General features: G+C 46.6%; 2 protein-coding genes across 2 annotated transcripts; both read right to left on the bottom strand.

Moving 5' to 3' along the window:
• Positions 1-311: 311 nt before the first annotated feature.
• Positions 312-6,996, bottom strand: LOC119371863 (uncharacterized). The gene is made up of 3 exons (XM_037642325.2): positions 6,659-6,996; positions 2,633-2,958; positions 312-474 (listed from the first exon to the last, which is right to left on the bottom strand). The coding sequence occupies exons 2-3, from the start codon at positions 2,896-2,898 to the stop codon at positions 312-314; spliced, it is 429 nt and encodes a 142-aa protein (XP_037498253.1). The 5' UTR covers positions 2,899-2,958; positions 6,659-6,996.
• Positions 6,593-26,098, bottom strand: LOC119406800 (phenmedipham hydrolase-like). Its single transcript, XM_049420216.1, has 5 exons — positions 25,914-26,098; positions 22,935-23,124; positions 8,404-8,764; positions 7,934-8,223; positions 6,593-6,883 (listed from the first exon to the last, which is right to left on the bottom strand). Exons 1-5 carry the CDS (start codon positions 26,096-26,098, stop codon positions 6,593-6,595), a joined length of 1,317 nt encoding a protein of 438 aa, XP_049276173.1.

Below are 26,098 nucleotides of genomic sequence, written 5' to 3'. Positions count from 1 at the left end.
CTTCCAGCTTTCGCTGTGTCTGTGCAGCGCTTTCCGCGCAGGCCTGGCGTTTTTTTCTTATGCTACGTAGGAAATATGTGTCATACAAACATATTCGTCTATTTCGTGTCAAAACATGCGTATGCGGCACGAAGGGAAGTGACACAGAAAAACGAAATGGCAAGCACTTGCACATATGCAAAAAAAAAAAAGTATCTGGCGCGGCCTAGAGTGTGCCTTTTTTCTACATGCGCCACAACTACAGTTCAGACATCAGAAAAAGACCCATTTAACAGGTGGGAAATCAGTTTCACTAAATAGTTGTACAACTATCACTTCTTTCCTGCGGCAGGGCCAACGAAAATGAACTGGCACACATCAGGGAGTGTCCTGCTGTCCATTACGTCGGTGTCGTTGGCGAAGACGACACGACTCGCTTCATCGTTTGGCGTCATCGGGTGCCAGACAATGTTGCCCTTCAGCACTGGCACTGTCCTGAACGAGGAGGAAGTAGCAAATAAATAAGAGAAGAAAACAAGACTGTAGGCTTCAATACAGTAGAACGGATAAAAAAACTGATGGCGATTTTAATAACAATACTCATAGATAAGGGAACCGACCAACAGCAAGCATACTATCACTTCATTTTTTCGCCGATATTATTTGTGACAATTGTGCAATTTGGCTAGAATAACTTCAGTAACACAAAATAATGTCAGGCATCCTCTGTATAAGTAAAAAAAAAAAGCCGACGAACTTGTGCACGTGAAGCATCGCATTCTACAACTGATGCGAAGCAATCATATTGCAACTCAAACCAAGCAACTTGAATTTCAAGAAATTGAAGTTAATATTTATATTAGGAAAACTGATCCAATATGATATCAGTACACTTGTAATGCATGCGCCCAAACAATTGCTGCTGTGCTCTCTGAAGGAGCGGTGTTTCTGGCTTCGTAATTTTTTACGTTGTTCACATGAAGACTAGAAATCTTAGCAAAGAAAAGTAAGAGATACCATAGTTTACATTAAGGAAGGCTAAGCTGAGGGCTGGCGCGCGCACACACACACACACACACACACACACACACACACACACACACACACACACACACACACACACACACACACACACACACGCGCGCGCGCACACGCACACGCACACGCGCGCACACGCACACGCACACGCACACACACACACACACACATCATAAGTGGACGTATATGTCACATTTGCTTGACTGTTAAAACCGCACCTCTCGAAAATATTCATTGCGATTAAATTTGTTATTATAATAATTAAGTATAGCTATCACTTTCGTCTTTGTATAATAAAATGACAAAAAAGTAATTTTAGCGTAAATATTGCGCAAAATGGAAGATGTTACGGCAACCGGAAATCTCGAATGACCTTGAAAGAGAAGGTGGATTTGCCAGCGAAATATATCTACGCGTCGAATTAACAAAGAAACTGCGAATAACAATACGATTCCCGATCCATTGAATTCTGCTGAGAGGACAGACACAATGATAGAGCAACGGCAGACGTTACGTAGTTTTCAATTTTCTTATCTGAACTTAAACAAGGCTTCCCGAGTGTTTTCGTTCCGTATGCCTTTCGCTGCACTGTCATTTTTGACGTGAAGTCTAGCTAGACACAGAACAATTCTAGACACGGATGAAATACGTCTGTTCATGTTTCTTCTATTCCTTTCGTGGCATTCAGAACTACATACATGCTATTGACCTTGCGGACAAATATGACGCGTGGTATTTCCTTGAAAAATAATTCCACGCAGATCTTTGTGAGCTAAGTGATAGGTAAGTGTAAAATTTTATTGTTGGAAACTCTATGGTTGCGGCCGTTTCTGCAACGTTTTTGCCGGGCGACATCGACACCCCCGACGCCTTTTATCTTTCTCGCGTTCCTCATCTGAACGGCCCCACGGAAGGCGCATACCGTGACCACGGAAACGCGCGTTTCTCGTGCAAAACATCTACAATATGCAAATTTGTTTCGGACAAATAAATACAGCGAATTTAAACTGATAAATAAGTGAACATAAGAATGGCGTTGATTTTCATGAATCGGTGTACAACGGTGCAGTTTTCCGTCATCGAAATTCCGTGGTGATTTACGCAGTTCCGTTTATTTTTTTATTTATTTACAGGTACCGCATTCACCATTTGGCGATTTTAACAGGGTGGTACATGAAGTTAGTCGTGAACAAATGGCAAGTACATGGACAGATGATATATACAGGTTATACAATGTGCATAGGGCAAATACAAACTTCCACGGGCAAGAAGATACAATAAAAAATTAGAAGATTACATTTATACAAGCACGTACAGTAGTATGTAACAGGATTCAACTGGTAAGTGCACTTTCTAATTCCGATGAAAACAATGCCAACGAGGGTGCTGAAACAATTGCATTAGTTTATTCCACTGGAATATGGTGTGAGGAAAGAATGAAAACTCGAAGCAATTAATGCGTGTGGGAAAGTGAGTTATGGTGAGGTCCTGTCTCTGCCAGGTAGAGTAGCCAGAAGAAAAACAAAAAATATCGGCTATGTTTACTTTATATTGGCCGTTAATTAGTTGCTGCCGAAACCGCTGTAGGCACTTACGAAGACATGTGTACACTCACCCGTCCTTCAGAAATGCTGCGAGGACATCTACGTCAAGGACAGGTTCGAAGAGTGTCCTTCCCGATCCTTGGGTGATGTAGTGGTAGCCCGCCTTCGAGGCGCCCTTTGCTATGCGGTGAGTGTCGCATCCGGACATGAGCATCGCTAGGAGGCGCGCGATGTCCGACTCGTTCTTCGGCTCGAATACCCGCAGTAGCTTCTCGTATGCGGGTGTTCGATTTGTGAAGAGGTACTCGAGCGTGCAACCGTAGAGCTGTGCCACCATGGCGGCGCAACCCTTGGTGACGGCCCACGGCTTGATGTTTTCTTCGAAGAACACCCGCACCTGTGCGCGGCGACGCCAAAAGTGCGCGCTGTAATTCACTGAATGCAGGTTCACGAAGCAGGTTGCTGGAAACTGTCTGCCAATTAAATATACCCGAAACTAATGCTTATAAACTTGATGCTTCCGCCGCTGGTGGCATAATGATCTGACAGGATCCGAGGCCACTTATATGGAACCCCAGTGGCGCTTTTTACCTTGTGCACCATGATACATGGATGTATGCAGTGCGCATTTGCCGAGCTGTACGTTTCCAACTTGCCCCGAGTAGGAGGGTGGCATGGCCGGCATCTAGCGGGGGTGGGGAGAGTAACTCTACACCAATAGCGAGCTTTGGGGAAAATTAGAGCGCAAAAATAGACATTCACACAGGTCGAGAAACACCTGTGTGAACGTGTATTTTTACGTTTTAATTTTCCCGAAAGCCAAGCGCAATGTCGCCCAATATCAAGGTATGTTAAGCCGAGAGTCAAGGGCACATGATAGATATTCTATTACGGCGATGAAACTCTGAGTGAATTTTTAATGTAAACGTCTAGAAGAAAGTGCCGCCGCTTATTACGGCTGCTAAGTCATGCGGTCCAGGGGTGGGAATGGAGTGAGGGTCCGCCTAGGATGTGCGCGGGGGAGAGGGGCGATTTCCCACCCCCCGCCACACACACCCACTTTCTCCATCACTAACGCCTCTGCGCGGGCATATGTATTATCTCCCGCGCAGACCCGCACACGTGCCCGATTGGCGAGCGGTGCTGCCATTTTCGAGCGTGCGCTGATAAGTTTCGTGTACAAGAGTCCTTAGGTGGGCTAGTTAGTTTATAATCATTATGGCAGAACAGCGCGAACTACGGGGCAGTTAAACACATTGCCCACAGCGCTAGCAACTGGCTTTTTATTGAAAATCAAAGCATACATAGGCAGGAGCAAAAAAGAAAAAAGAAAAAACAAAGGGCACAAACGCTATCTAGTCACTCGGTCGTCATGCAAAGCCAAAATTTTGATAATGGTTAACAGTTAACGCATTGCAGTAAAAAGCAGCTTTCAAAAAAGGGCAGTCAAAGTCGAATAAGGCCGAATAGATTTGTCGACCGGCAGAGTCACTTGATAGCGTTTGTGCCCGTTTTGATTGTGCTCCTACCTATGCATGCTTTGCCTTAAAAAAAAAAAAAAGCACTTGGTAGTTACTAGTTAGCGCTGTGTACCGTGTGTTTCACTGTACCGTAGTTTGCGCTGTATCAGCCATTAAGCTTCGTGTACCTTCTCTTTCGCACCATTGTGACCTTTAATTTAATAGCCGGCTTTTGGGTTGTCCAATTTCGGCTGTGCCAGTGTCTGCATGCCTTAATTCATTGCATTTTTCGGCGATTAAACTTACCAACTCTCCCTCTTTCAACATATAATTTTTCAGTGCAGACAGTACATAGAGGGCAGAAAAGACGCTAATTTGTACGACCCGGGCATGAGGATGCGTGGCTTATCGTCGTGACGGGTGTGAGGGGGAAGCGTGAAGGGGAGTGAAAGATAGAACTTAGCGGAAGGCCACCTTCTTGAGATCTGCACCAATGTGCTACCGAAAGCCAATAGTAATAGTAATAATAATGCTTGGGGTTTCACGTCCCAAAACCACGATATGATTTCGAGAGATGCTGTATTGGAGGGCTCCGGAAATTTCGAACACCTGAGGTTCTTTAACGTGCACCTAAATCTAAGCACGCGGACCTCTAGTATTTTGGCCTCCATCTAAATGCGGCCGCCGCGGGCTGGATTCGATCCCGCGATCTTCGGGTCAGCAGGGAAGCACCGTAATCGCTAGAAAATCGCGGAATATATCCCAAACTGACCAGAAGTAAGTTTGGGATATCCATCTCCCCTTTAGAAAGAGCGGTGGGTGCCCGGTGCCAATGGGAATCGAACACAGTACCTTCCCGTATTGGAGACAGACACTTCCCAACGTCACCACCGCTGCTGTTCTATAAGTGTCGTCATATCGCACGTGTACTCATTATTTGCTAAATAGTATAGAGGCCAGCACAAGCATGAGTAAATCCGGTTTCTGGGCATGTATGTTCATACCACGAAAATCTTTGAGACTGTAGAAATATCATTGATGGCCAAATAAATTTTGTAGTTTAATGTGACAAAAATAACCGAAATGCGACTATAAGGCAAACATTCGTGGATGACTTCCGATTAATTTTTGTCGCTACGGTGCGCTACGCCATATGAATTATAATTCTGGTCGCACGCCGCGGTGGTATAGCAATTACGGCAGTTACGATGCTTAGCTGCTGACCCAAAAGTCGCGGGTTCGATCCGGGACGCGGCGGTCGCATTTTCGATGGAGGCAAAAATGTTAGAGGCTCGTGTGCTTAGATTTAGGTGAAAATTAGAGAACCCAGGTGGTCGAAATTTACCGGAGCCCTCCACCACGTCGTACTTCATAATTATATCATGGTTTGGGCACGTAAAACCTCAAAAATATTATGTTTGTTTGAACATTGATGTATTCGTGATTGCAGTCACTGTAGTGTAGCGTACGGAACACTGCCAAAATGTTGAAGCGTAAAGCAGGATTCACGCGACGCATGTTCCTCAATCACGGGGAACACAATGATAAAGCGGAAAAGCTGCAGGTGGAACAATTTGCTGGGGCTCAGTCACGTCATGCGTCTGCCCACGGAATGCGGTCCGTCGTGTCAAACTAGCTGTAATAATAATAATTCTGTAATAATAATGCTGTAATAAGCAACTCGTAGGTATTTCTGCCTAGCAGTAAGGATACATATAACCCAAGTGACAAACGTCAATCAGTAGTACATGGATTGCGGCAAAGTTGCTTCCATCCATCCAAGGCAAAGACAAAACGTTTTGTCTTTGCCACATCGCACACTCTATAAAAGAAAGGCTTATTGGGAACAACCTTTGTTTCACATAAGAATATTTGTCATCTGGCTTGCTTGCGTTTTCTTCCTTCAGATCGCGGCACTCGCCACTTTCCCGTCAAAAATGGTACATCACACTGATAGTGCGCAAGGCGTTCTAGACCTTGAAGTACCGGACACGCGGCGATAACACACACAAAAGCAAGCTTGATAGATGAAGATTACTATTGTAGGACGTAATGACTCCCCAAATACATCCCTTATTTTTATCCTCTACACTTTAAGAAAAAATAGAGTATTTGGGGAGCATTTCTGCCACAACTATATTAGTCATCTGGCTTGGTCGCATTTCCTTTCTTGGAAACCCGGATCACGCCACTTTTACATCAAGAATGCTATGTCACGCTCATAGCGGGCACTCGCTCGTGGCCGGGAAATGCTGGCACCGTGGCGATAACGCAAGGAAAGTTCGCGAGTTAGATGACGATTATAGTTGTGTGGCACAAAGGTTCCCCAAATACTCGCGATTTCTTCCTTACAGAGTAAGACAAAATGGCGTATTTGGGGCGTCTTTCCGTCAGAGGATAATAATTGTCATCTGGCTCACGTGCATTCCTTGCATTCTTAATACGTGCGCGGTATTTACCGGTCATGAACGGCGCGCGCGAATCAGCGTGACAAACCAGAAATATTTCACAAATGTTTTATTGAAATTCCTGCGCTGCACCGAGAATCCAAGACAAACACGAAGGCCTAGGTCACGTGGCCCGCCTTCGTCGTGTCATTTCTTGCACAATGCGCAACGATTCAAGACTATTTCTAACCTCGTCGACGTCGACGCCAGTTACGACTTCTTGCACCTGAATGGAAACGGGTTTGGCTGGCCACTCGCTCGGGTTCCATCGAGGTGCGAAGGGGTACGTAGCTCTGGCCGTAGCTGCAAGCAGGTCTGAGAGCTCGGCGTCCTCGAAACAAGATTCCCACTCTGACTCGCTGTTTCCACGGCAGCCAAGAACAGTGGCCAGCTTCTCCCAAGTGTCGACCGTGTCCTGGATGGATGAATGCCATGAGCGTCTACTGTTAACTGTAACGGAGCAGCGGCCGGTGAGCTCAATTTTTAATTCGGCCTAATGCCTTGCCTGCGTGTGTATTTGTTTCAATAAAATGCTCTACAGAAAGAAAGAAATAAAGGAAGAAAGAAAGGAAGGAAAAGCGGGACATTCATAGCTTAGCTTTTTGCAATTTGCACTGTATATGAAAGTTTTGCTTTTGTGCTATTTCTTTTTGTTCCTTGTTGTTCCCAACTTTTACTGACCTTGCAGAGTACACATATGTAACACAAATGTAGAAATGTAGAACGCGGCATGGCGTTGTTTATTTGGGGCAACGAAATTCCCGAAATGACATGGAGCGAATGATGAACTGCATGAAACACGACTGTAAATCTTTAAAACCCCTTGTTCAGTGCTTTTTTGTTTAGGTCACAGTATTATCTATTAATTGTTCTCAGCCTGACTCATTCAATTCTACCACGGCGGCTATATTTTAATTTATTTTATTTGTCACCGCCCCATTTGTGCCGTCGTTATTGTGAACTACTTAGCAACTCTGTTGTTTTGTTATGATGTCTGCCTTAAGAACAGCCTTTGCATAAACACATCATTTATGCTCAGTGTGAAAGCTCATGCTACAAGTTTAGTATTCCAGAAGTACGTCAGACTGCAGAAATTACTTCGGCTTCTCGCATAGAGAAAAAAAAAAAGCAAGGTAAAACCTACTTTGGATCCGTCACCAAGAATCCGTTCAGTCACGCCGATCTTTCACTCACAACAGACCCGTAGCCAGGGGGGGGGGAGCGATATTTTTGTGATGCATGGTGTTTTACCGAAAATAAATAATGAAAATAGGCGGTTTTCTCAAATACTCCAGGCTTTCAGCAAGTGGCTTTCAGCAGGCTTTCAGCAAGTGCCCCCCCCCCCCCCTCCAAAAAAAATTCCTGGCTACGGGCCTGGCTCACAACCAACGAAACCGACGCCAACGCCAACAGCGGAATTTCTGCGAAACGAGCTCGTTAACGCTATCGCTTTAAAAGAGCTTGCCGTGTTTGTTGGTAACACTGATCCAGGGACGGGTCCTTCCAGCACGGCTCTCAGGCAGTTCAGCTTCAGCGCTTGAGCGGCTGCCGTCAGAACGTAGGCACCGGAGCCGTGACCCACAAGCATCAGCTTGGACGGGTCGGCGTGAAATGCGGCGGCGTTGTCCAGCGCCCAACGGACAGCGACCACGGCGTCCTTGATGGCCAGGTCAGCGCCCAACTCTGCTGGACTTGTCCGGCCAAGGTAACCGAGTACGCCCAGTCTCACGTTAGGAGACACCACCACCGCGTCGGCTACGTAAGCAGGTGGGGAAGGAATGGAACGCTAGCGAGACTGATACATTCGGTGTATGCATTGCGTACACAGTCGTCACTACGTAATCTCTGCAAAGTGATCGTCCGCTCAGCCAAGGACAAACGTGATGGACTGTCCTAGAAGGAGTAAAGGGAGTATAATAGGACTCGCTCACTCACCTTTCGCAGCCAGTCTCTCCCATTCGAGCAAATTGTTTGTACCCTTCGAGAACCAGTCCTGCGTCATGGCCAGAAGGAGGGGCCTCTTGGCACCATTTGCCGAGTCCTGGGCAGGCGCCCACACGTTCACGCGTAAGCAGTCCTCGCGGCCGAGTAGTGTGTCGTTGATGACCTGGGCGCACGGTGGGCTCGGCTCGGTTGCATCAAGAGCGATGCGACTGCTTGCTTTCACAGGCTGTGCGAACGCGAAGCGTTTACTTCTAACTCCAAGCTGGGAGTAAGGCACGCCGAGCCAGCGGTGGAGCTTCACGCCGTACAAGTCTACCGAGGCGCCCTTCAGTTTGCCCACGGTAGTGTTCACCTGGTCGTGATGGAAATATGCAGTCAGCTCGTGCGTAGGGTCTTCTACCTCAAGGTTGGACAAGGTTGGTACACCTCATGCGTCTTTTTTTATTTTCGTCATGGCCTATCACCCTTAGTTTGACTAACTCATGAGTTAGCATCTAACAGAAGCTTACGCTTTCTTGACAATCAACTTTTATTCCGCGAACAAACTGTATACTAGAAATTCGAGCCGCGTGCCAATAAACCTTTGCTCCCGTATGGCTAAGCACACTCAAAGCTGCTAAAAAGGAGCATTGCGAAGTTAGGCCTGTCCAATTCTTTGTGTATAGGTCTTGCCCTGAATTCATGAGGGACAGTTTCAACGAGCAGATGCTCCGCCTCGGGGATGAGGGGTGTCCCTCGCATGTACTCATTAGCGTTGCTGAAGGCCTTCTGAATGGCATGTTACCGCAAACAACCCCTTCGCCACCCACGAATACTAAAGTAGCAGTTATTCCGTACATTCACGGTTTTTCACATCGTCTCAAACGTACCGGTGAACGTGCCAGGATTGAGTTGTGTTTTCTACGCCCGATAAACTGCGATCTTTGTGCAGATTGACTAGCGTGTGTGCCCTCAAGAAGAGTGAGTGCAATAAGAAGCATAAAACCACTTTCGCTGACTGTGCAGAATGTACAGTTTACAATCTGCCTTTGACTTGTGGTGACAATTATGTTGAACAAAAGCGAAGATGCTTTAATGACTGGCTCCGGGAGCATCGTAACGATGTGTCTGAAATGAGAGGGGTGCTTTCAGACGCCCATTGTAGATCTTGTACTGCAATGACCACGTCTTATCCGGTTTACAATGAGTGTTCAGTTGTGAGCAGAAGTGGAAATGAGTTAAACCGCGAGATTATTGAGGCGGAACTGGTTGATAGGTTAGGTGATGCCTCTGTTTCAAAACCGTGAATTGCTCTTTCTAGGAAAGAGATATGTTTCTCGCGTCGTGATAGGAATTTTGTGCGGACGGCGCACACGTGATGGGTCACAGGTCTTTAGCCATATATATGGTTGCTTGTTTTCAAATAAAATATTCTGCAAGATGCAAGTTTTGCGAGGCCAGGGCTACCCTGGAACACATGTTATGGGGGTGTGACAGAGGTGGGGTACCAGACGGAGACGCAGCCTCGAACAGAACGCGCTGGGAGACTGCACTGCTCAGCTTCGCCCTCGAGGACCAACTCTGGGCCGTCCAGCGGGCCGAGGCAGCCGCCAGAGCTCAAGGGCTCGTGGCCGACGCCTAGGTGGGGATATTAGCCCAAATCCCCGAAGAACTCGCCGGACCTTTTTTTTTTAAATAAAGTTGCTCTCTCTCTCTCTCTGTAAGTCAGCGCTCGTGTGTGTCAAGCCTCTTCTCTGTCTTCGTCTTCTGCGCATTTACCCTCGAGCATGGGTAGATTTGCACGTGATGTCCCAAGTTTAACTTCTCAATGTACTGGCACTCAAACAGGGCGACTAGAATGAAGCCACTACAGTTTAACAGCTCGTGGACGTGGCGTTTTTTTCTTTTTTTTTTTTTTGAATGGGACCGTGTATCGGCAGCCGTTTCATAAAACGGGCAAATAATAAACGAAGCAATTGGGCATACTCGTACTGAAAAACTCTACCTGACAATGTCAATAAGGATACTGTCAATGACTTCAATGCTTACTTTACAAATGACGGCCCTTCATTAGTTAAATTGTACCTATTCTTAACAAAGCACTGTATGAGCCAACTTCCTTACCCAGTAGTTTCGTTATAGACAGCATAGAGATAATGAAATTCTGCCTATTGTGAGTAAACAAGCCAAACTTGCTTATTGGTTTGCTGGTAACAGGCTTACCATTAATGACAAAAAACAAGATATGTTATTCCACTCCCGTAAAAATCCTACTTGACATGATATACTACTAAACATCAGTAATTGCTCCCTTTAACGTACATACTATTTTACTGACATTGGCGTCGTCCTAGACAGCTGCTGAAACTGGCAGTTTCAGCTAGACGCATTCTGCTCGAAACTAGCTTCCATTTGTTACGCCTCCTAGCAAGCTCGCGAATATTTTGACGTTTCAATTCTGCTCATTTTGTATTTTACTTTAGTAAACTGGCCCCCCTTTGTATTGCATAGTGTCCTGGGGTTTCACGTATACGTTTAAACTTGAGCCAGAACGACGGTTGCAAAAACGACCTATAAGTAGGACAACTTTCTTGCGAAACTATGAACATGGCAAACCACTGTTTTCTAGGTTGGAAATCTTACCTTATGATTTCGTGCGGAAACTAAGATTAGCTACATGTACAAACAGTGTTGTAAAGAACAATGAACCTTTCCCTATTTCATTACTCTGTATCCCCCGACGCCCTAACAAGGAACCAAACTTTTAAGAACTTCATTACATCGCCCACGAGAAAAAAAAACGCCTTCAGCAAACGTCTACTTCAATATACCGGAGTGAAAGTTTGGAATGGTATACCACATTATAAAAAGATCACCCAGAACTTGTCGACATCACTGAAAAAGTATTACTTTGAGGTAGCTTTCTCTGCTTCTTGAACTGACTGGTATTTTGGGTTCACATTTGTTTAACCATGTACATATATTCTTCTTTGTGTTTTTCGTGTTTTCTTTGGAAAGTGTTGTAATATCCCTGTTTACCTTATTAAGCTATTGAAGGGAACTATTACTGATACGTGTAACTCCAAGTTTCATTTTGTATAGCTGTGCACCACCTTTACCCTACTTTTGTGTGTTTGTTACAAGTCATGTTCATTCTTTTCCCTTTGTTTAATCGAATTCAATTTACTCTTGCCAGTAGCGAAACGTTATTTCTTGCGTGATGATTTCAATTTTCATTTTCTGCTTTGTTTACTTTTAGCATAACTATTACAGTTTCTGTTATGTATATTTCTAAATGGGACCTGTACTAGCCTTTGGCTATGGCACCATACAGTTTGTGCATAATTTGTTCAAGATAATATGTGCAGTAAACAAAATGCACTCATTCAAAAAAATTATCCCTGAAACGTAGGCACTTAAGCTGGTTGGTCCGCGACTTGAGCAGAAAGAGCGCCAAGAGACCCGACGTAACAAAGAAATCCACAGACAACGGGACTTTTTTTCTGTTCCTCTTTTACATGCTGACCATATGCACTGTTTCAGCACGAGTTACAACATCTTGGCTCGGTGAAATATGCACCCGTCGTGCTAACATGTTCTTTGCTCACCCAACGTCTCGATTTGCTATAACTTAAAAGGACTTGTTGTTGGGCTAGTTGGTCACTTGTCATTTTGAAGATATTCGGCGCAACTTGGCATTCACTCGAAAAACACACTCAAATTCACACTCATCCACTCAGGAGCGGTGTGTGGGGTGTGTTCCTGAGTGGATGCGTGTGTGAATGTGAGTGTGGTTTCCGAGTGTGTGGGGTGTGTTCCTGAGTGGATGCGTGTGTGAATGTGTGTTTTTCGAGTGAATGCCAAGTTGCGCCGAATATCTTCAAAACGATCTGCTATAATGCACTGAAATGAAGGCTATGATGACGGCAGTGCAAATAGTCGATCTTTTCCGTGCGGCGATTTTCCCTTTCGCGGACTTTACACCTCCTCAAAGGCTTTCGCATAACAAACTTTCTATATTAGTGCCCCACGCAGCACCCTAATCTTCCTCGACATGCAATCTGCTTCACTGTTCGAATGATGGCAGAGCGACCACCTTTTTGCCCTGGCTCCCGCTTTCCATTCCGTACAAAGACAACTTTTTCATTTGGAAACTTTTCTGTCTGAAAAGCCAGTATGGGTTTATCTTGTAACCTCGTGCTGCTGCCTAATTGGATGACATAATACATTACCGAGCTTTCAACTATATCTGCCGACTCCATGACAAAACGTCCAGTGACTTCCTAAGCCGCGTTTTGTGTAGATGTGGTTAGTTTCTAATTCTGAAAGTCCGCGATGCCAGTAGGAGTGTTTGAATATCGAAAACTTCAGAATATCGAGTGATTTACAGCTCCATTTGATTCTCTTAGTAATCAAGTTGTGAATATTCGTAAATGCAAATTTTTATAAATATTTCCCAGCATCGACATGTGAACCAAGAGTGTCGAAAACTTCATCCGAGTTGCCACATTTGGAAAAGAACACAAGGAATTACGTAGGGGAGCACGATGCACCGAGAGGCCTTGCGCACGGAGTCCAGCTGTCCTCCCCCCCCCCCCTCCGCGGCCCCTCGTCCCTTTCTGGAGGCAATATAAAAAAAAGCCTGGAATCGCAAACAAACGAGACATGGACGAACATGACACAAACAAACGCATACAGAAACTTAGATTTATTAATGGAAGAAATATTTACCGCAAAATCCCGAGAGGAGAGGGCATTACAAGAGGGAAGGGTCAACCCAAACGCTTGTTTGTATTCTGCTCTTCCGTGTCTCGTTTGTAAATTTGCGCTTCCAAGTCATCTTATAACGAATCTATACCAACTAGCCCGCCTATCTACCATTCTGCCTTTCTGGAGGGCCAGAAAGACGGTCTCGCAGCTATAGTTGCTTCAGGGGCAATCGTTCTCTATAACTGGAGACACTTACGAATAAGCATAAAATTTCGAGAGCATATAAGCATAAGCTTTCGCCGCTAGAATTATTTGATTCAGTTTAGCAAGTAACTATAAATTCGCACTCCCACAGTAACGCTGCTCACAACACACGGAATATACACCACACAGACGCGAGTATACCTCGTGATCGTAAAGGATAGCGGATTCTGCCAACTCACCTCGACACTTGATATTGCTGGTACCCCGGTCCACGCAGCCATTGTCCCGATGGCCGTTCTCACTCGATTCGCGTTTACTTCTGCTCTGCTGGCACCATTTGACGCTACCGACTGGGCCGAAGTTGTCGCTACGCCAGAAGCAGTGGTTGTGGCGTCCTTGTGCCTGAACAGGATTGCCACGATGACGAGGATGACCATGATGGCCGTAAAAATTACGGCCCGATATGCGAATCTCGCCATCCTCCTGCACTCGAGATAGGATGCGTTGTTGTCTTCCGAACACGTGACAGACACTGATCATTCGAACAGTGCGGCTCCGCCAAAAGAACGCTCACGGTCAGTGCTCACTGGCCCTACAAAAAGGCAATGTGGGACAACAAGGAAGGCATGTGTCAGGGGCGTAGCCAGAAATTTTTTTCGGGGGGGGGGGGGGTTCAACCATACTTTATGTATGTTCGTGCGTGCGTTTGTATGTGTGCGTGTATATATACGCAAGCAAAATTGAAAAATTTCGGGGGGGTTTGAACCCCGCCAACCCCCCCCCCCCCCCCCTTGGCTACGCCCCTGGCATGTGTATTGGCTGCAGGATTTCGCAGCAGAAGTTGGTTGAAAGTGCCATCATCTCACATTCACGGGTGTGACAATACGCCGCAATGCGATTTGCTTGAGGGCAAGAACAAAGCGCATCACTTGCATCCAGCAACGTTATTATAGATGTGCAGTAGCGTTCAAACCCGGCACTTTGGTTTGAATGCGCTCGTCCTTAAGGGGCCAGTAAACCACCTCCGATAATTTTTTAACCTTTCAAGTAAACGCGTGCATCGAGCTCGGAATGCCTTCACGATCAACAATGCCAAACACGGCGGTGCTACGAGCCGCGGGCGCACCACAAGTTGCAATAAACGTGTTCTCTTCGGGCCTTTCGGTATCCCCAGCGTTGGCCGTGACATCGCCATTTTAGTCTGGCCATGCCATCCGCAAAAAGAACCCGTTTGTATTCTTGCAAGTACGCGCGCTCGCGGCTCTTCCTCCTCGCACGGCGAGGAGGAACACTCGGTTAGGAGGACAGACCAGCCGATAAATGAATCATACGGCGTTTTAACGCTGCCGCGTTAAAACTCCGTACGCTTGTCTGCTTATGCATGGGCTTACCCGCGGCGTAGTCGGATTAGCTGCTATAGCGTCGCAGTGTTCGACTTCTGAGCCATGGCGGCTGCATTCCAATAAATTCAGATGCACCTAAATGTTGCTAACATGACCCAACAGTCACCTCATTACATCAAGTTTCTCTTTGCTGGCGCTAGGGTTTAAGCTAATCTGGTTGGTACTACCAGAGTTAGCATGCAGCATTTCGGCATTTTCGTTGAGTGCGAGTTTAAAATCAATGTTTACTAAGCTATCGTTGCCTAATTTAGGCTGCGCATGATTTTTTTATGACAGGGCTTCCCGAGCTGTTTGGCCTGAGCTTCGTCGGTGTGTCATATTGTCATTTGGTAGTGACGATAAATATGTCGGCAGCCGGTCTGTTAAAGAGAAAACTCTTTATTGGGCAAACTTGTGCCCAGGAGCGAATAGTCAGCGTACAAGCAATACACGCTGTACACTGATATCAGCGATCACTGTCGCCGGCCGTCGGTAATCTGATCAGCAGTAAGGCGGGTCGGCAATTATGCATGTGGCGCCGAAGATTCTAGAATTATCGTTGGTGGGGGGCCGCGTTAGTCCCAGAATAAACTATGTTGTTCGCGCTGTGCACGCAATCTTATAGGAAGATTTTGAAATAAACGGGAACGTCCCGAGACATTCCGGCGCAACCTGTGCAAGGCAGTGGTTACACGTGTAACGGGCCGGTTGCATGAAAATAGAAAAAGAAGTGCGGGTGGCAATATGCATGCAATGGGCCTGAAGAAAGAAAGTTGGTGCAACAAATGTACTATCGTTTAAGGAAGATGCAACGATGACGTAGTACGCTGAGGCATAAGCGGGGAACCTCTCATGGAAAAGTTCACTTGCCAACCATAATAGTGCTGGTTCTTGGCGAATCGAGGCGTCATTGAGAACTCGAGCTTTAGTATCGGCAAGAAGGCACGCTGACGCGATGTCGAGTTCATAATTTTCTGGTTCTTAACGGCCGACCTGCGCCACTGTTTATCTGACCGGACAATGCCTACACGGACTCGTTTCTCACGTACAGAGAGAACGTGGTGAGCAGCTAGCTGCTGGCCCGCGGCCACGTTAAAAGGTGGATAGACACCGATATCGCTCGGTAACCTGGCACGAAATTGAGCAGGAGGTTTGCGTGCTTGCAAGGACTGCTGTGAAAAATGTGGACTCAGAACAGGTGACCCAAAGCTAATTTGTTCGAATTTTGAAGTCTAGAAATGAGGCGTGGTTCCTTTTTCCGGAGCTGTCGCAATCATAGGCGTGCGCCGGGTTCCCCTTCAGGGGGGTGAAGGTTCGTCGCAGCGCCCCTCCCCTCCCAATTATGTCAATGTATGGCGCTGACATTGCGCCCCGCCCCCCCCCACCCCTAGTCGCAGCGCCCCCTTCCCTATTATGTCAATGTGTGGGGCTGACTTGTGGGAATAGGGGGGGGGGGGTGCCGCCCCCCTGCCCCTCCTGTGCGCACGCCTATGGTCGCGATAAGCATAACCGAAAACGTGAAAGAGCTGCCGAAGGTGTGACGTTGGAGAATATGATGAGTGCGGCCACATGTAGTATGAAAAAAATTCCAGCGTCCGATGCTGCCGTGGGACCAAAAACGAAATGGTTTTCCACCTCTACTTGCTCGCGTACAGCGGACGCTCAATGTCGGATTCGCCTGACGGAAATAGCGACGGCTAAATATAGTCTCGCTGTCTGGAGACGCAACTGCACGCTACTGGAGAACTGGTGCCGCACGTGTGAAACGAAGCAGCAGGCTAACATAGGTTTGCTAACGTTGCCGCTTTGGTACACCACGTGACTATTCTGTCGCGTGATACTAATGCATGTCGCTACACAGAGGTTTTCTACTTCTTTGGCGGGAGTTTCTGAAACCTTCACCGGCCATTTTGGTGTCTACACTCCTTTAACATGTCTGTTATAGCATTTAATGGAACTGCGCGCGCGAGAGAGCCGTAACCGGCTTCTTTGGAAGGATGTAGCGGGCTTTGGAAATGTAAAGAACACGATAATAAAAAAAACCACAAAAAGGCTTACCGTTGCCGCCGCGTCTGTGTCTCTAGCTGTGTCACTGGAACAATTGCTGTTATTGAAATCGGCTGCTCCTGAGGAAACAAAGCATCATTATTCATCTTTAGAGCAATATATATATTCTAGAGATACACTGGGACTCAATTACTAGGCTTATATTGCGATAGCAATGATATGGACACTCTCGGCGAGGTTTTGCCGTCACCGTCGCCGTCATGTTCAGTATAAATTTCTCATCGATAACGTGCCCCACGCGTCGTACGAGTGCGAGTGTGAGGTGTGAGCTGTGAGTAAAAGCACGCGAGCGCTGCCGACGAAAGAGGCTGAACCGGAGATGAAACGAGTCGGCCATCTCCGTCGCACGAAGGGCGCATGCGATAACATCGCCCTGAGTGTGAGGGCTGCCGTCCGTCGAAGGCTCCTGAAGAAGAGAGAAGACGCCCCGACCGTCTCTGAGGGGAGGGTGGGGGGCGTTCGAGGTGGAGTAGGGCTGCGTCGCTCAGGCAGCAATAGCGACCTTTTATCAAAAGGGCGTGGTCGCGTGGGCTATTTCGACGGACATCAGTAGACGGCTCGCATATCTTTGCGCGTGATGTGCTCTCACTGCTTACTTCACGTTGAGATGACAGAGAGCACGAAAATCGCTTCGCTCACTGGAGCAGACTTGTTCCTTTATACCGGCGTTTTGTACACTACGCGAGAGCGGATCATAAAGAATTTATCTGCTAGCCTAACTTCGTAGATCATTCCATTTTGTTTCTATCGCATTTACTGCTTCGTTTTTGCGGCGAAACTGTCAGTTTTTCAACAGCGGAGCCGTTTAAGCTTTTTGTTTGTCCGTATCGCGTAGACGAGACACGCGCGTTGCCTAGCAACCACTTGGCACAACTGTGCGCTTTGAATAGAACGAGAACCATATCATTGCGCTGCTATGGGCCAGAGAACGAGAAAAAGATCGAGCGAAATAGAAAGAGAGGCAGAGAAAGAGACAGAGAGAGAGAGAAAGAAACACAGAGAAAGAGAGGCAACGAAAGAAAGAGATAGATAGAGGGCGAGAGACAAAAAAAGAGACAGAAGGAAACAGAAAGAAAGAGAGAAACAAAGCATAGTATAATCTTGTATAGTATAGTATAGCAAGGGTGGGAAAGGGAAGTGAGCATGAGGAGGAGGGAAAGGAGGAGGAGGAGAGAGGGCAAAACTTTCCACGGCCATGCTTAGTATGGCATAGCAAGGGGGTAGGAAAGGGAACTGATGGTGAGGAGTGACGTGAGGATGAGGAGGAGGGGAAGAAGGAGGGTAGAGCATTGCATTGCCATGTATGGTATAGTATAAGAAGGGGTGAGAAGGATAACTGAGGGTAACGAGGAGGGAGAGGTCACCAGCTCCGCTGTATCCTCAGTCTTCGCACCGCTAGCGCGTAGCTGTCTCAATATTTTTCACTGAGACAGATGCAATAAACAGACTGTTTGCAACGTTCACGTAACCGATTTGGCGTTTTACGTGTTCGTGTAATTTGATTGACGTTGGAGCAATAGTAAAGTCGCTTGCGCGTGGCCGCTTAGTGAATTCATTGACGTGAAAGGAGAACATGGTTGTTGAATGAATACTTTCGCGAGAAATGATAGTCTTTGCACCGACTTCTCGTTAAAATTTCAAGTAGTCTAACAGCCTTGCCAGGTTGCCGAGTTGTCTTCTATAACCAAAGAAATTGATGCGCAGAAACATTATTTTTATAAGTGTCGTTGCATTTTCATGATCAGCGAATTTTGTTTTCTATTTCTCTGAGAACCCTAACGGCCCGTCAGGGCGATAGGCAAGTGCTATCAAAAATGACAAGCAATAGAAACTTGCGCAAATTATTGCTAAACGACTAAACAAAGGATGAAGCAAATAAACAGCACGAAAATTGAAACGGAAGTAACTATTGCCATAAAAACATTTCGAAGTATTTATTGACGAAAGCCTTATATGCCCGTATCAAGTGAAAAATCCGGCATGTTCACGAAACGGTAGAAAAGATAGCAAAAATAAAACATACCGTAGCTCAATGCGCAGAAGCAAGCAATCACGTCGTTTTTGCGGCGCTCGCGTAAAAAAAAAACACATAAAAACGCCGCCATCTTAAAAGCAACATGTGCTTTCGTCTTCAAGTCGTCCTAAGCGCATCCGGTAATTTTAATGCTCCGGTAATTTTGATGGTGATACAAAAAAAATTTGTCAATTTACACCATGCCCTCAAAGGTGGCACATGGCGGTGCATTTGCCTGCAATTTCCTGCAAGGCTAAATTCTCCTGCAAACCACTGCATGCTCCTCCTCCATCTCAATGTAGAATCCTAATTTCATGGTCGTAACTTATTAAGCGCAGCTCATAAGACCAAACTTATTTAGAGCGCTCGAAAACGACCAGTCGAATGTACAATAGTTGTGTACTCCCGACCTGGCTACTGTGCCATCGCAGTAAAAAAAAATATTTCTTTATTACGAGAGAACATTAGGCGTGCACACACAAAGGAAAATTTATTCTGTTCGATTTTCATCTCTTAACTCTGCGTGTGCAAGCTTTAACTTGTTTTATAATAAATGAGCGTACTTTCCGAAGCAAAAACACATCCTTACCAGTGACTGCAACAGCAGTGGTGTCGGTTTCGTGCCCTGGTATACAAAAAAAAAGAGGCATTGGAGGCATTTCTTTTTATTGTGAGCGCAGTTCCTTGAAGACCATAATCTCTTTAATCACAACTAAAGAAGAGCTAAAAACAAAAAAGTCACAGTTTCGCCGCAAGAGCGAAGTAATGAATGCGATAGCAAGAAAAGCGGCCCGTGATGGAGGCGCTGCGACTACCGTGCGTCCACACTACCCGGCAGCTACTAGACAGTTTTAATTTCACGTACGTAGGGACTTCTCATACGCAAACGTGAAAAGTACGCGTACGTTACGTGTACGACATCTGAAACGCTTTTAGCTACACGAACGCGACGCGCGGTGAGAGCTACCACGTAACTCGATCTGCTGAGAATCATGAACACTGCGGTAGTTTGTTCGAGCGCCCGCGCGAGCAGACAGCGGAAGGGCAAGGTTCTCGCTGCGCAAATATAAGAAGTATAGTAAGAAGCGAGAGAGCTGGCCGACGTGCGCCCGCTAGAGTCAATGGAAAATCAGAGTACCGCAAAGGTAGGCTGCACGCAGGCAACATTGGGCGGTGGCGGCCATTTCCCTTCCACACTGTCCGGCGCGTGGCTAGCGTGTGTTGAGAAGTGACCGATCTTTTCGCCTCGGTGCCGTGTTACGCTGGGCGGAACGTCATTATGTGTGTGTGTTTATTCAAGAGGATATTAGAAGTGATTTCGAGTAATCGACAGCTATGGATGGATCGACCGCGCGGTTAGTGGTGTCACTAGGGAAACGTGCGGCGAATGTTGCCATGTGCTCGCGAACACGCTTCATGGCTTCATCGGTCTCTTTTCGTGTCACGCCCGGGTGTGTTCGCTAGGTCTGGAGCTGTAAACATAGTTGCATTAGCGCAGTGACATCGCGCGAGATGCCATTTACTTTGACATTTGGTGAATCTTGACTGTTTGAGCTAGTTTTGCAGTCCGTGTTCAGGTTCACTGCACTCGAGAACGTTATCGAACAACATCAAAACATTCAACATTGCGTCCTTCGGCAGATCGCTGGCGCATATCTTGCTTGCGCACCATGCTTGCTGTTCAACTGGTTGATATTTTTTATAGAAGTTGTGTGTGTACGTTAATTGGAAGTTGTGCGCGACGTATTTGTCTCTTGGTTCGGAACGCCAGCAGCCGAACGCACGGGCCAATCGGCGTGAGGTAGGTAAGGTGCATCTTATCTTGCGATACGTAGAAAATGGGCCACCAAAAATGATCGACATCACTGCCTAATTGTTTCATTTCCTATGTCTTCTTAATATTCACAACGTTGCAGTGCATTTACAAATATTTTGCTGTGTTCCAACAAACAGTTTTTTTTTGGCGTTGCCTGCGCGTAAACAGCTGGGGTTCGGTTTCTGCACTGCTGCACTTTTTTTTTTTTCATAATGCGCTCGTAATAAAAATTCCTCGGCATGGTGCTTTATGTTCTTTTGATCAGAAATAGCACATTCCGGAAATTTTTAAAGCGCGTGCTACTGCAACATAGTATGTATATAGTCCTATAGGAGTCGCATAAAATCGACTCCTTCAATGCGTGGGATCTGCCGGTTGTTTTTTTTTTTTGCTGTGACCATTTCTCACCCACTAGACATTATTTTAAGAGTACGCTCGGCGCAATTCAGTATTATCAAATTTTTTTTTGCACGAAAATTAAAAAATACGTTTAATAAACATTGCCTTATACCAAGTTTATCAACAACGTTCCACGGTTCTGTTTTGCGCAGTGGCAAATGATCATGTCACGGTATACCAGTAAACAGTTATTGTTTTAATAAATCTTCGATTTCGCTCTCCTGCGTGACACGCTTATAACTCTAATAGCATGCGTAATCTGTTCAACATATCGAGATATGAACAGCCGAGCAAATAGAAAAGCATGTAGTTTTCAATATCGCTGACCATAGCGAACCGAAAAGGTGAAGTATCATGTCGCATTACATCTTTTCACGCAAAGCTTGTGTGGTTACTTCACTGCAGAAAGGAAGGGGGGTGAATTCATTCCGGCCAACTATGCAGCCACGTAGAACGGCGCTCTTTGACATTAAGGTTTCCCACATGGCATGCAAAAATAAACGAGATTCCTAGAGTAGCTCACCAGTAACGTTCGGTTGCTGGTGAGCTATTCTCTGGCACCTGCATGTAGTGGCGTAGCCAGGGGGTGACACACCGGGCCCGTGCCCACCCCCTTCCCCTCCCGGAAATTTTTTCCCGTGGCATACATAGCACGAAATGACACTCAACCACATCTGCCTGCCAGGCCCCCACTTCAGATCAAGGAGGTTCCCCCCTCCGACAAAAATTTCTGCTTACGCCCCGTCTGCATGGCGCGTTTTAAAAAGCGACGAAGTACTTCTAGGGACTATGCTACTTGTAAATGTCCAACCACGCTCTGCATTAAACGCGCCTGCACCCAAAGCGCTTGGAAGGGATATGGCGACGAGAGGTCACGTGATGCGAGTAAGCCAATCACGTCGGCGGCGGCGCGCGGAAAACAGATGCGATACTCTGAAAATTTTCCAGTGACTCTAGCGCCCGCGCGCTCCTAGCGCCATCTCGCTGGTAATGAAGAAACGCTTATAAGCGCCTCCGTCTCGGAGGACTGCAAACGGTAAAGGGTGTGTATATAACGCTCGCCGTTAGCTGCTAGAGGGATGTACGCTTTGTGGAGTAGTGCTTAGCGCACCGCGCTGCGAATTCCGAGGTCGCTGGTTCGATTCCGCGCTTCGGAAGCATTTTTCTGATTTATTTTTCTTTGGGATATTGATGTATATATACATACTTATACATATACGCAGCATGACGACGGCGACGGCAAAAATCAGCCGAGACTGTCCATATAATTGCTATCGCAATAAAAACAAAATAAAGATGACTTTTGCGATGTTGAATTACGATGCTTTTCTTAACTATATAGCTAGAGTCAACACACCAGTAATCGAGGTTAGTGTTCATAACAAGGTAATGTACTTGTTGACAGTTCTGCCTTACTAATAAAATAACTTGTGGGGTTTTACGTCCCAAAACCACGATATGAATTATGTGGGACGCCGTAGTGGAGGGCTCCGTAAATTTTGACCGCCAGGGGTTCTGTAACGTGCGCCAAAATCTAAGCACACGGGCCTCAAACATTTTGCTTCTATTGAAAATACGGCCGCCGCGGCCGGAATTTGATCCCGCGACCTTCGGGTCAGCATTCGAGCACCATAACAACTAGAAACCACCACGGCGGGTGACAGTTCTGCCTTCATGCCATTCTCACATGCGTAATTTTCTTTTGCGTCAGAGCGTATATGAAAAAAAAAATCCCTGCAGCAGACAAAACATTTCAGTCTGTATTGACAGGCCTACTTGTTTTTCTTTTTCATGTAGACAAGGTTACTGAGCCTAAATTTTGAAACGCGCTATCGCTCGTCGCGGGCAGTGCGTGAATGTATAGAAGTCTTCTCGAATATTTCCAAATGTTTTACTGAGATTGCATGCATGATACGGGTAGTACCCAACTACACGAATCCCGGATGCTTACGGACTCAACGTCGATCGCAGGAGTCGGCGTTATGGTCAGGTTCGGCCCCGGCGAGAACTCCGGGAACGTGGCTGCACTAGTTACGCCTGCCGTACTCGATGTACCAAAGGCGTCGTCCATTTTTTCCTTGTTCTTCCGTTTGCCCTTCCTCGACTTGTGCTTGTGCGTTTCCGTGGTGCTAAAGGAAGACCTGCACGCAGCGAGCAATACGACTCGTTATACTTTGGCACCAACAGTGAATTGTACGGAGGTAGTCTTTTTTTTAACACGAAAGTGTTTTATGCCGGGGTCCACCGCGGTTCCACTGACGTATTTCGGTCACGGATATGACGTTGTAAAATATAAAGACTTACAGATGGCAAAGAAATTTCTACGAGAAAAAAATTCACAGCATATCCACGGGTGCATGATGAAGAGCTTGGGCGAAGCTCCTGAAGCAATCATAGTTACACCGTGAAATCTTCAGTGGTTTCGCCCAGCAGTTCTCAAAACGATAGCCCAGTACATCATCAAAGACGTGACAAACACTGTATATCTTTATGGTCGGTGAAGTAATGGATCGGTGATGGATCGTAGTGGGATGTTTGCAAAGACGAAGTAGTGGGCAGTTTGTAAAGGATCGGTGATGGGTCGTAGTATACTGCCGGTTACGCCTTACGCCGGACGCGTGACAAGGTTAGACTAAGAGGAGCTTCGCCCCTAAAAGTTCCGTCACCGGGAGTTGAACTTACGACCCCTCGCTCCGCAGCGCGTGGCGCGAAATGACTCGGCACAGACGGCACATTCTTCGCCATACTAACGGCGAGTTATTTATGTACAGCATTTGCCGGTGGCGGTACTCAGAGATTGGTGGTACATCAGCGTGTTTTCGTTATCACTAGCGAGATGGCGCGAAGGGCTCGAAGGGCGCCCTTTAAAGGTCGTCGCCCCATGCGTAGCGATGAGTGCGCGCCTCTACAGGGCGTGGTCACTCGTGTGCGCTCGCTTATCTCGTGATGGCGGTGGTTTGTACGTCTTGTGCTCTCACCGCAACTTTGCGTTGAAGTTAGAGAGCACGAAGGTCACTTCGCTCACTGCAGCGGCCGCTTTTGCGAAAGAAGCGCGCTGCTCACAAACAAATAATTTACAACTGTGACAGTTCGCGCTCATCCTGTGTATACTTGTGCGTTCGTTTCGTGCGTCCTCCTGTGTGTTTGAGCAGCGTGGTGCTTGAGCTGTCGAGCTGTGACAGTTGTTCGCGCTCATCCTGTGTATGTTCGTTCCGTGCGTCCTTTTTTGCAATGCGTTGCAAGATTCAAGCTGCTTGCCGTTCTTCGCGTGACATTACAATTTGTTGCTATAGCTTTCATTCCTTCACGCTTGGGGTGAAATAATGCGCAAGAAACGCTAAAGTGCGTCTGTGAAGACGCGGTTCACTTTCGTGTTACACCGATTCCTATATGAAAGAGGGAGCAGCCATGGTTTTTTTTTTGGTCTCCGTATTTAACAGTACGCTCCGTGGGGACCCGCACTGGGTCTTAATTAAAAAGATGATGGGTGACAGCTTTGCACAGCGGAGTTTTTATAAGCTTCCAGGGAATCACTGCGTGCGTAGACCGAAAACCCCAGTGCCACCTAGGGAGTAGTGGTGTACTTTGAAGCATTGAAGTGGGACCATGAAAGTGAGACAGCTCCAGAGAATGAGCTATCTGCTTTCTATGTCGATCGCCTTTAAAATCAGTAGCTTTAAAAAAAGAGGAATGTCGGCCTTATAAATGCAATGTCCCTAATAGGCGATACGTTTGACACCGGTTGCTGTTGAGAGACATGTCTGTGAAATGGCGACGCGAAAAATTCACGTATTTTCTGTCAACTCCTTCGAATTTTGCATTCGTGTCACCACCCGTAGAGAGAGGTATGGAACTTTGGAAACTTTATGCTTTATGACAGCTGTAATAACTATCCTGTGTTGTCAATAACTGGGAGCCGACCTGCACAGGATGTTTCGAGAAATGTGTCCGAAAATTCTCATAAATGAGGGGAGTGCGATATTTGTTCGCTGGCTTCATGATTCTTTTTCTCTGGCAGCAGACATCTTAAGGTAATTGTCGACAGTATACGGCAGTAACTAGAGGAATTACATTAACTACTTATTTATTTAGAGGAGGCTGGCGGTTGCGTCCTTACTGCAAAGAGCCCATCGCCGTTTTGTAACTTCCATAAAGTGGCCACTGTTAAATTTTTGCGCCGGGATGAAATCCGAACGATTTCACTCCGGAACTGTAGTCAGTTAAAACCTAAAAATAAATGTGAGCTCCACCAGCAGCCGTCGCTTTCCCACCAAGTGAGAATTTTCATGAATGCACAAATAATGGCAATTGACTATTTACGTGGCGTTAAGCACCTCTCGCTTATATGGTGACTGTGACTTTCCCTTGTAGGCAGGTGTTGGTGTCGCTAGTTTTTGGTCGAAAAATTTGACTTCCTGGCGTAATTCAGCAAGGATTCTGACTTAACTGCTCAGCCAGGCGTAAGATTTTTGACAAGGGACAACGAACATTGAATTCATAGTATCCGTGGTATTTACATTAGCAGCGAAAAAGTACTTATGGATAGAACGGAAACCACCTAGCACCGCTCTCTTGCACAGATGAACGACAGGCGCGCCGCAGTTCTGGCGGCGGAGCTTGCATAAATTCTCAGGTTGTAACTGACTACAGTTACTAACGTTCTGGCTGAACCCTCAGGAAAGAAAATTAGTAACGATATTTTAACGCATATATGCGTAACTAATCTTTATTCACGCTATATGACAACACAGCCAGCGGGGTCACACTAATTAAGAAGGTATTATGAGCGCATACACCATAAAGAAGAGGGACAGGATAGGTTGAGGCAAGGAGCCAGACCTCCTGAATGGATCCTTACCAACTCGTCCGAGCTTCAGTTCTTACACAGGTCACACCTTTGAAGTGGGCACCATTGTGACCAGTAACTCACCCGCTCTTGTCGGTGTCGACCTTGCTGTCGATCTCGGACCTCTCCCTGGAACGCTTGTCCTTCGAGCGAGCTTTCGAACTGATACTGGCGTCACCGCGCCGCTTGGAACCGGCACTTCGGCTGCTGCGCCGGCTCGACGGTGACGTCGAAATTTTCTCGCTTGTCTGCTTCTCTGTGGTGTCCAT

This window comes from Rhipicephalus sanguineus, chromosome 10, assembly GCF_013339695.2.
Source record: "Rhipicephalus sanguineus isolate Rsan-2018 chromosome 10, BIME_Rsan_1.4, whole genome shotgun sequence".
Classification (NCBI taxonomy): Eukaryota; Metazoa; Arthropoda; class Arachnida; order Ixodida; family Ixodidae; genus Rhipicephalus; species Rhipicephalus sanguineus.
This window is presented reverse-complemented; position numbering and strand designations above follow the sequence as displayed.

Bases quoted from the DNA above. Each gene is read 5' to 3' on its own strand.
- LOC119406800 (XM_049420216.1), bottom strand. From the start codon at position 26,098: ATGGACACCACAGAGAAGCAGACAAGCGAGAAAATTTCGACGTCACCG. The intron at 23,125-25,913 runs GTGAGTTACTGG...CGCTGCGTGCAG, and splicing joins GTCGACACCGACAAGAGCGG to GTCTTCCTTTAGCACCACGG. The intron at 6,884-7,933 runs GCAAGCTCTTTT...TCATCCATCCAG, and splicing joins CAGTGTTACCAACAAACACG to GACACGGTCGACACTTGGGA.
- LOC119371863 (XM_037642325.2), bottom strand. From the start codon at position 2,898: ATGGTGGCACAGCTCTACGGTTGCACGCTCGAGTACCTCTTCACAAAT. The intron at 475-2,632 runs GTGAGTGTACAC...CTCCTCGTTCAG, and splicing joins GCAGCATTTCTGAAGGACGG to GACAGTGCCAGTGCTGAAGG.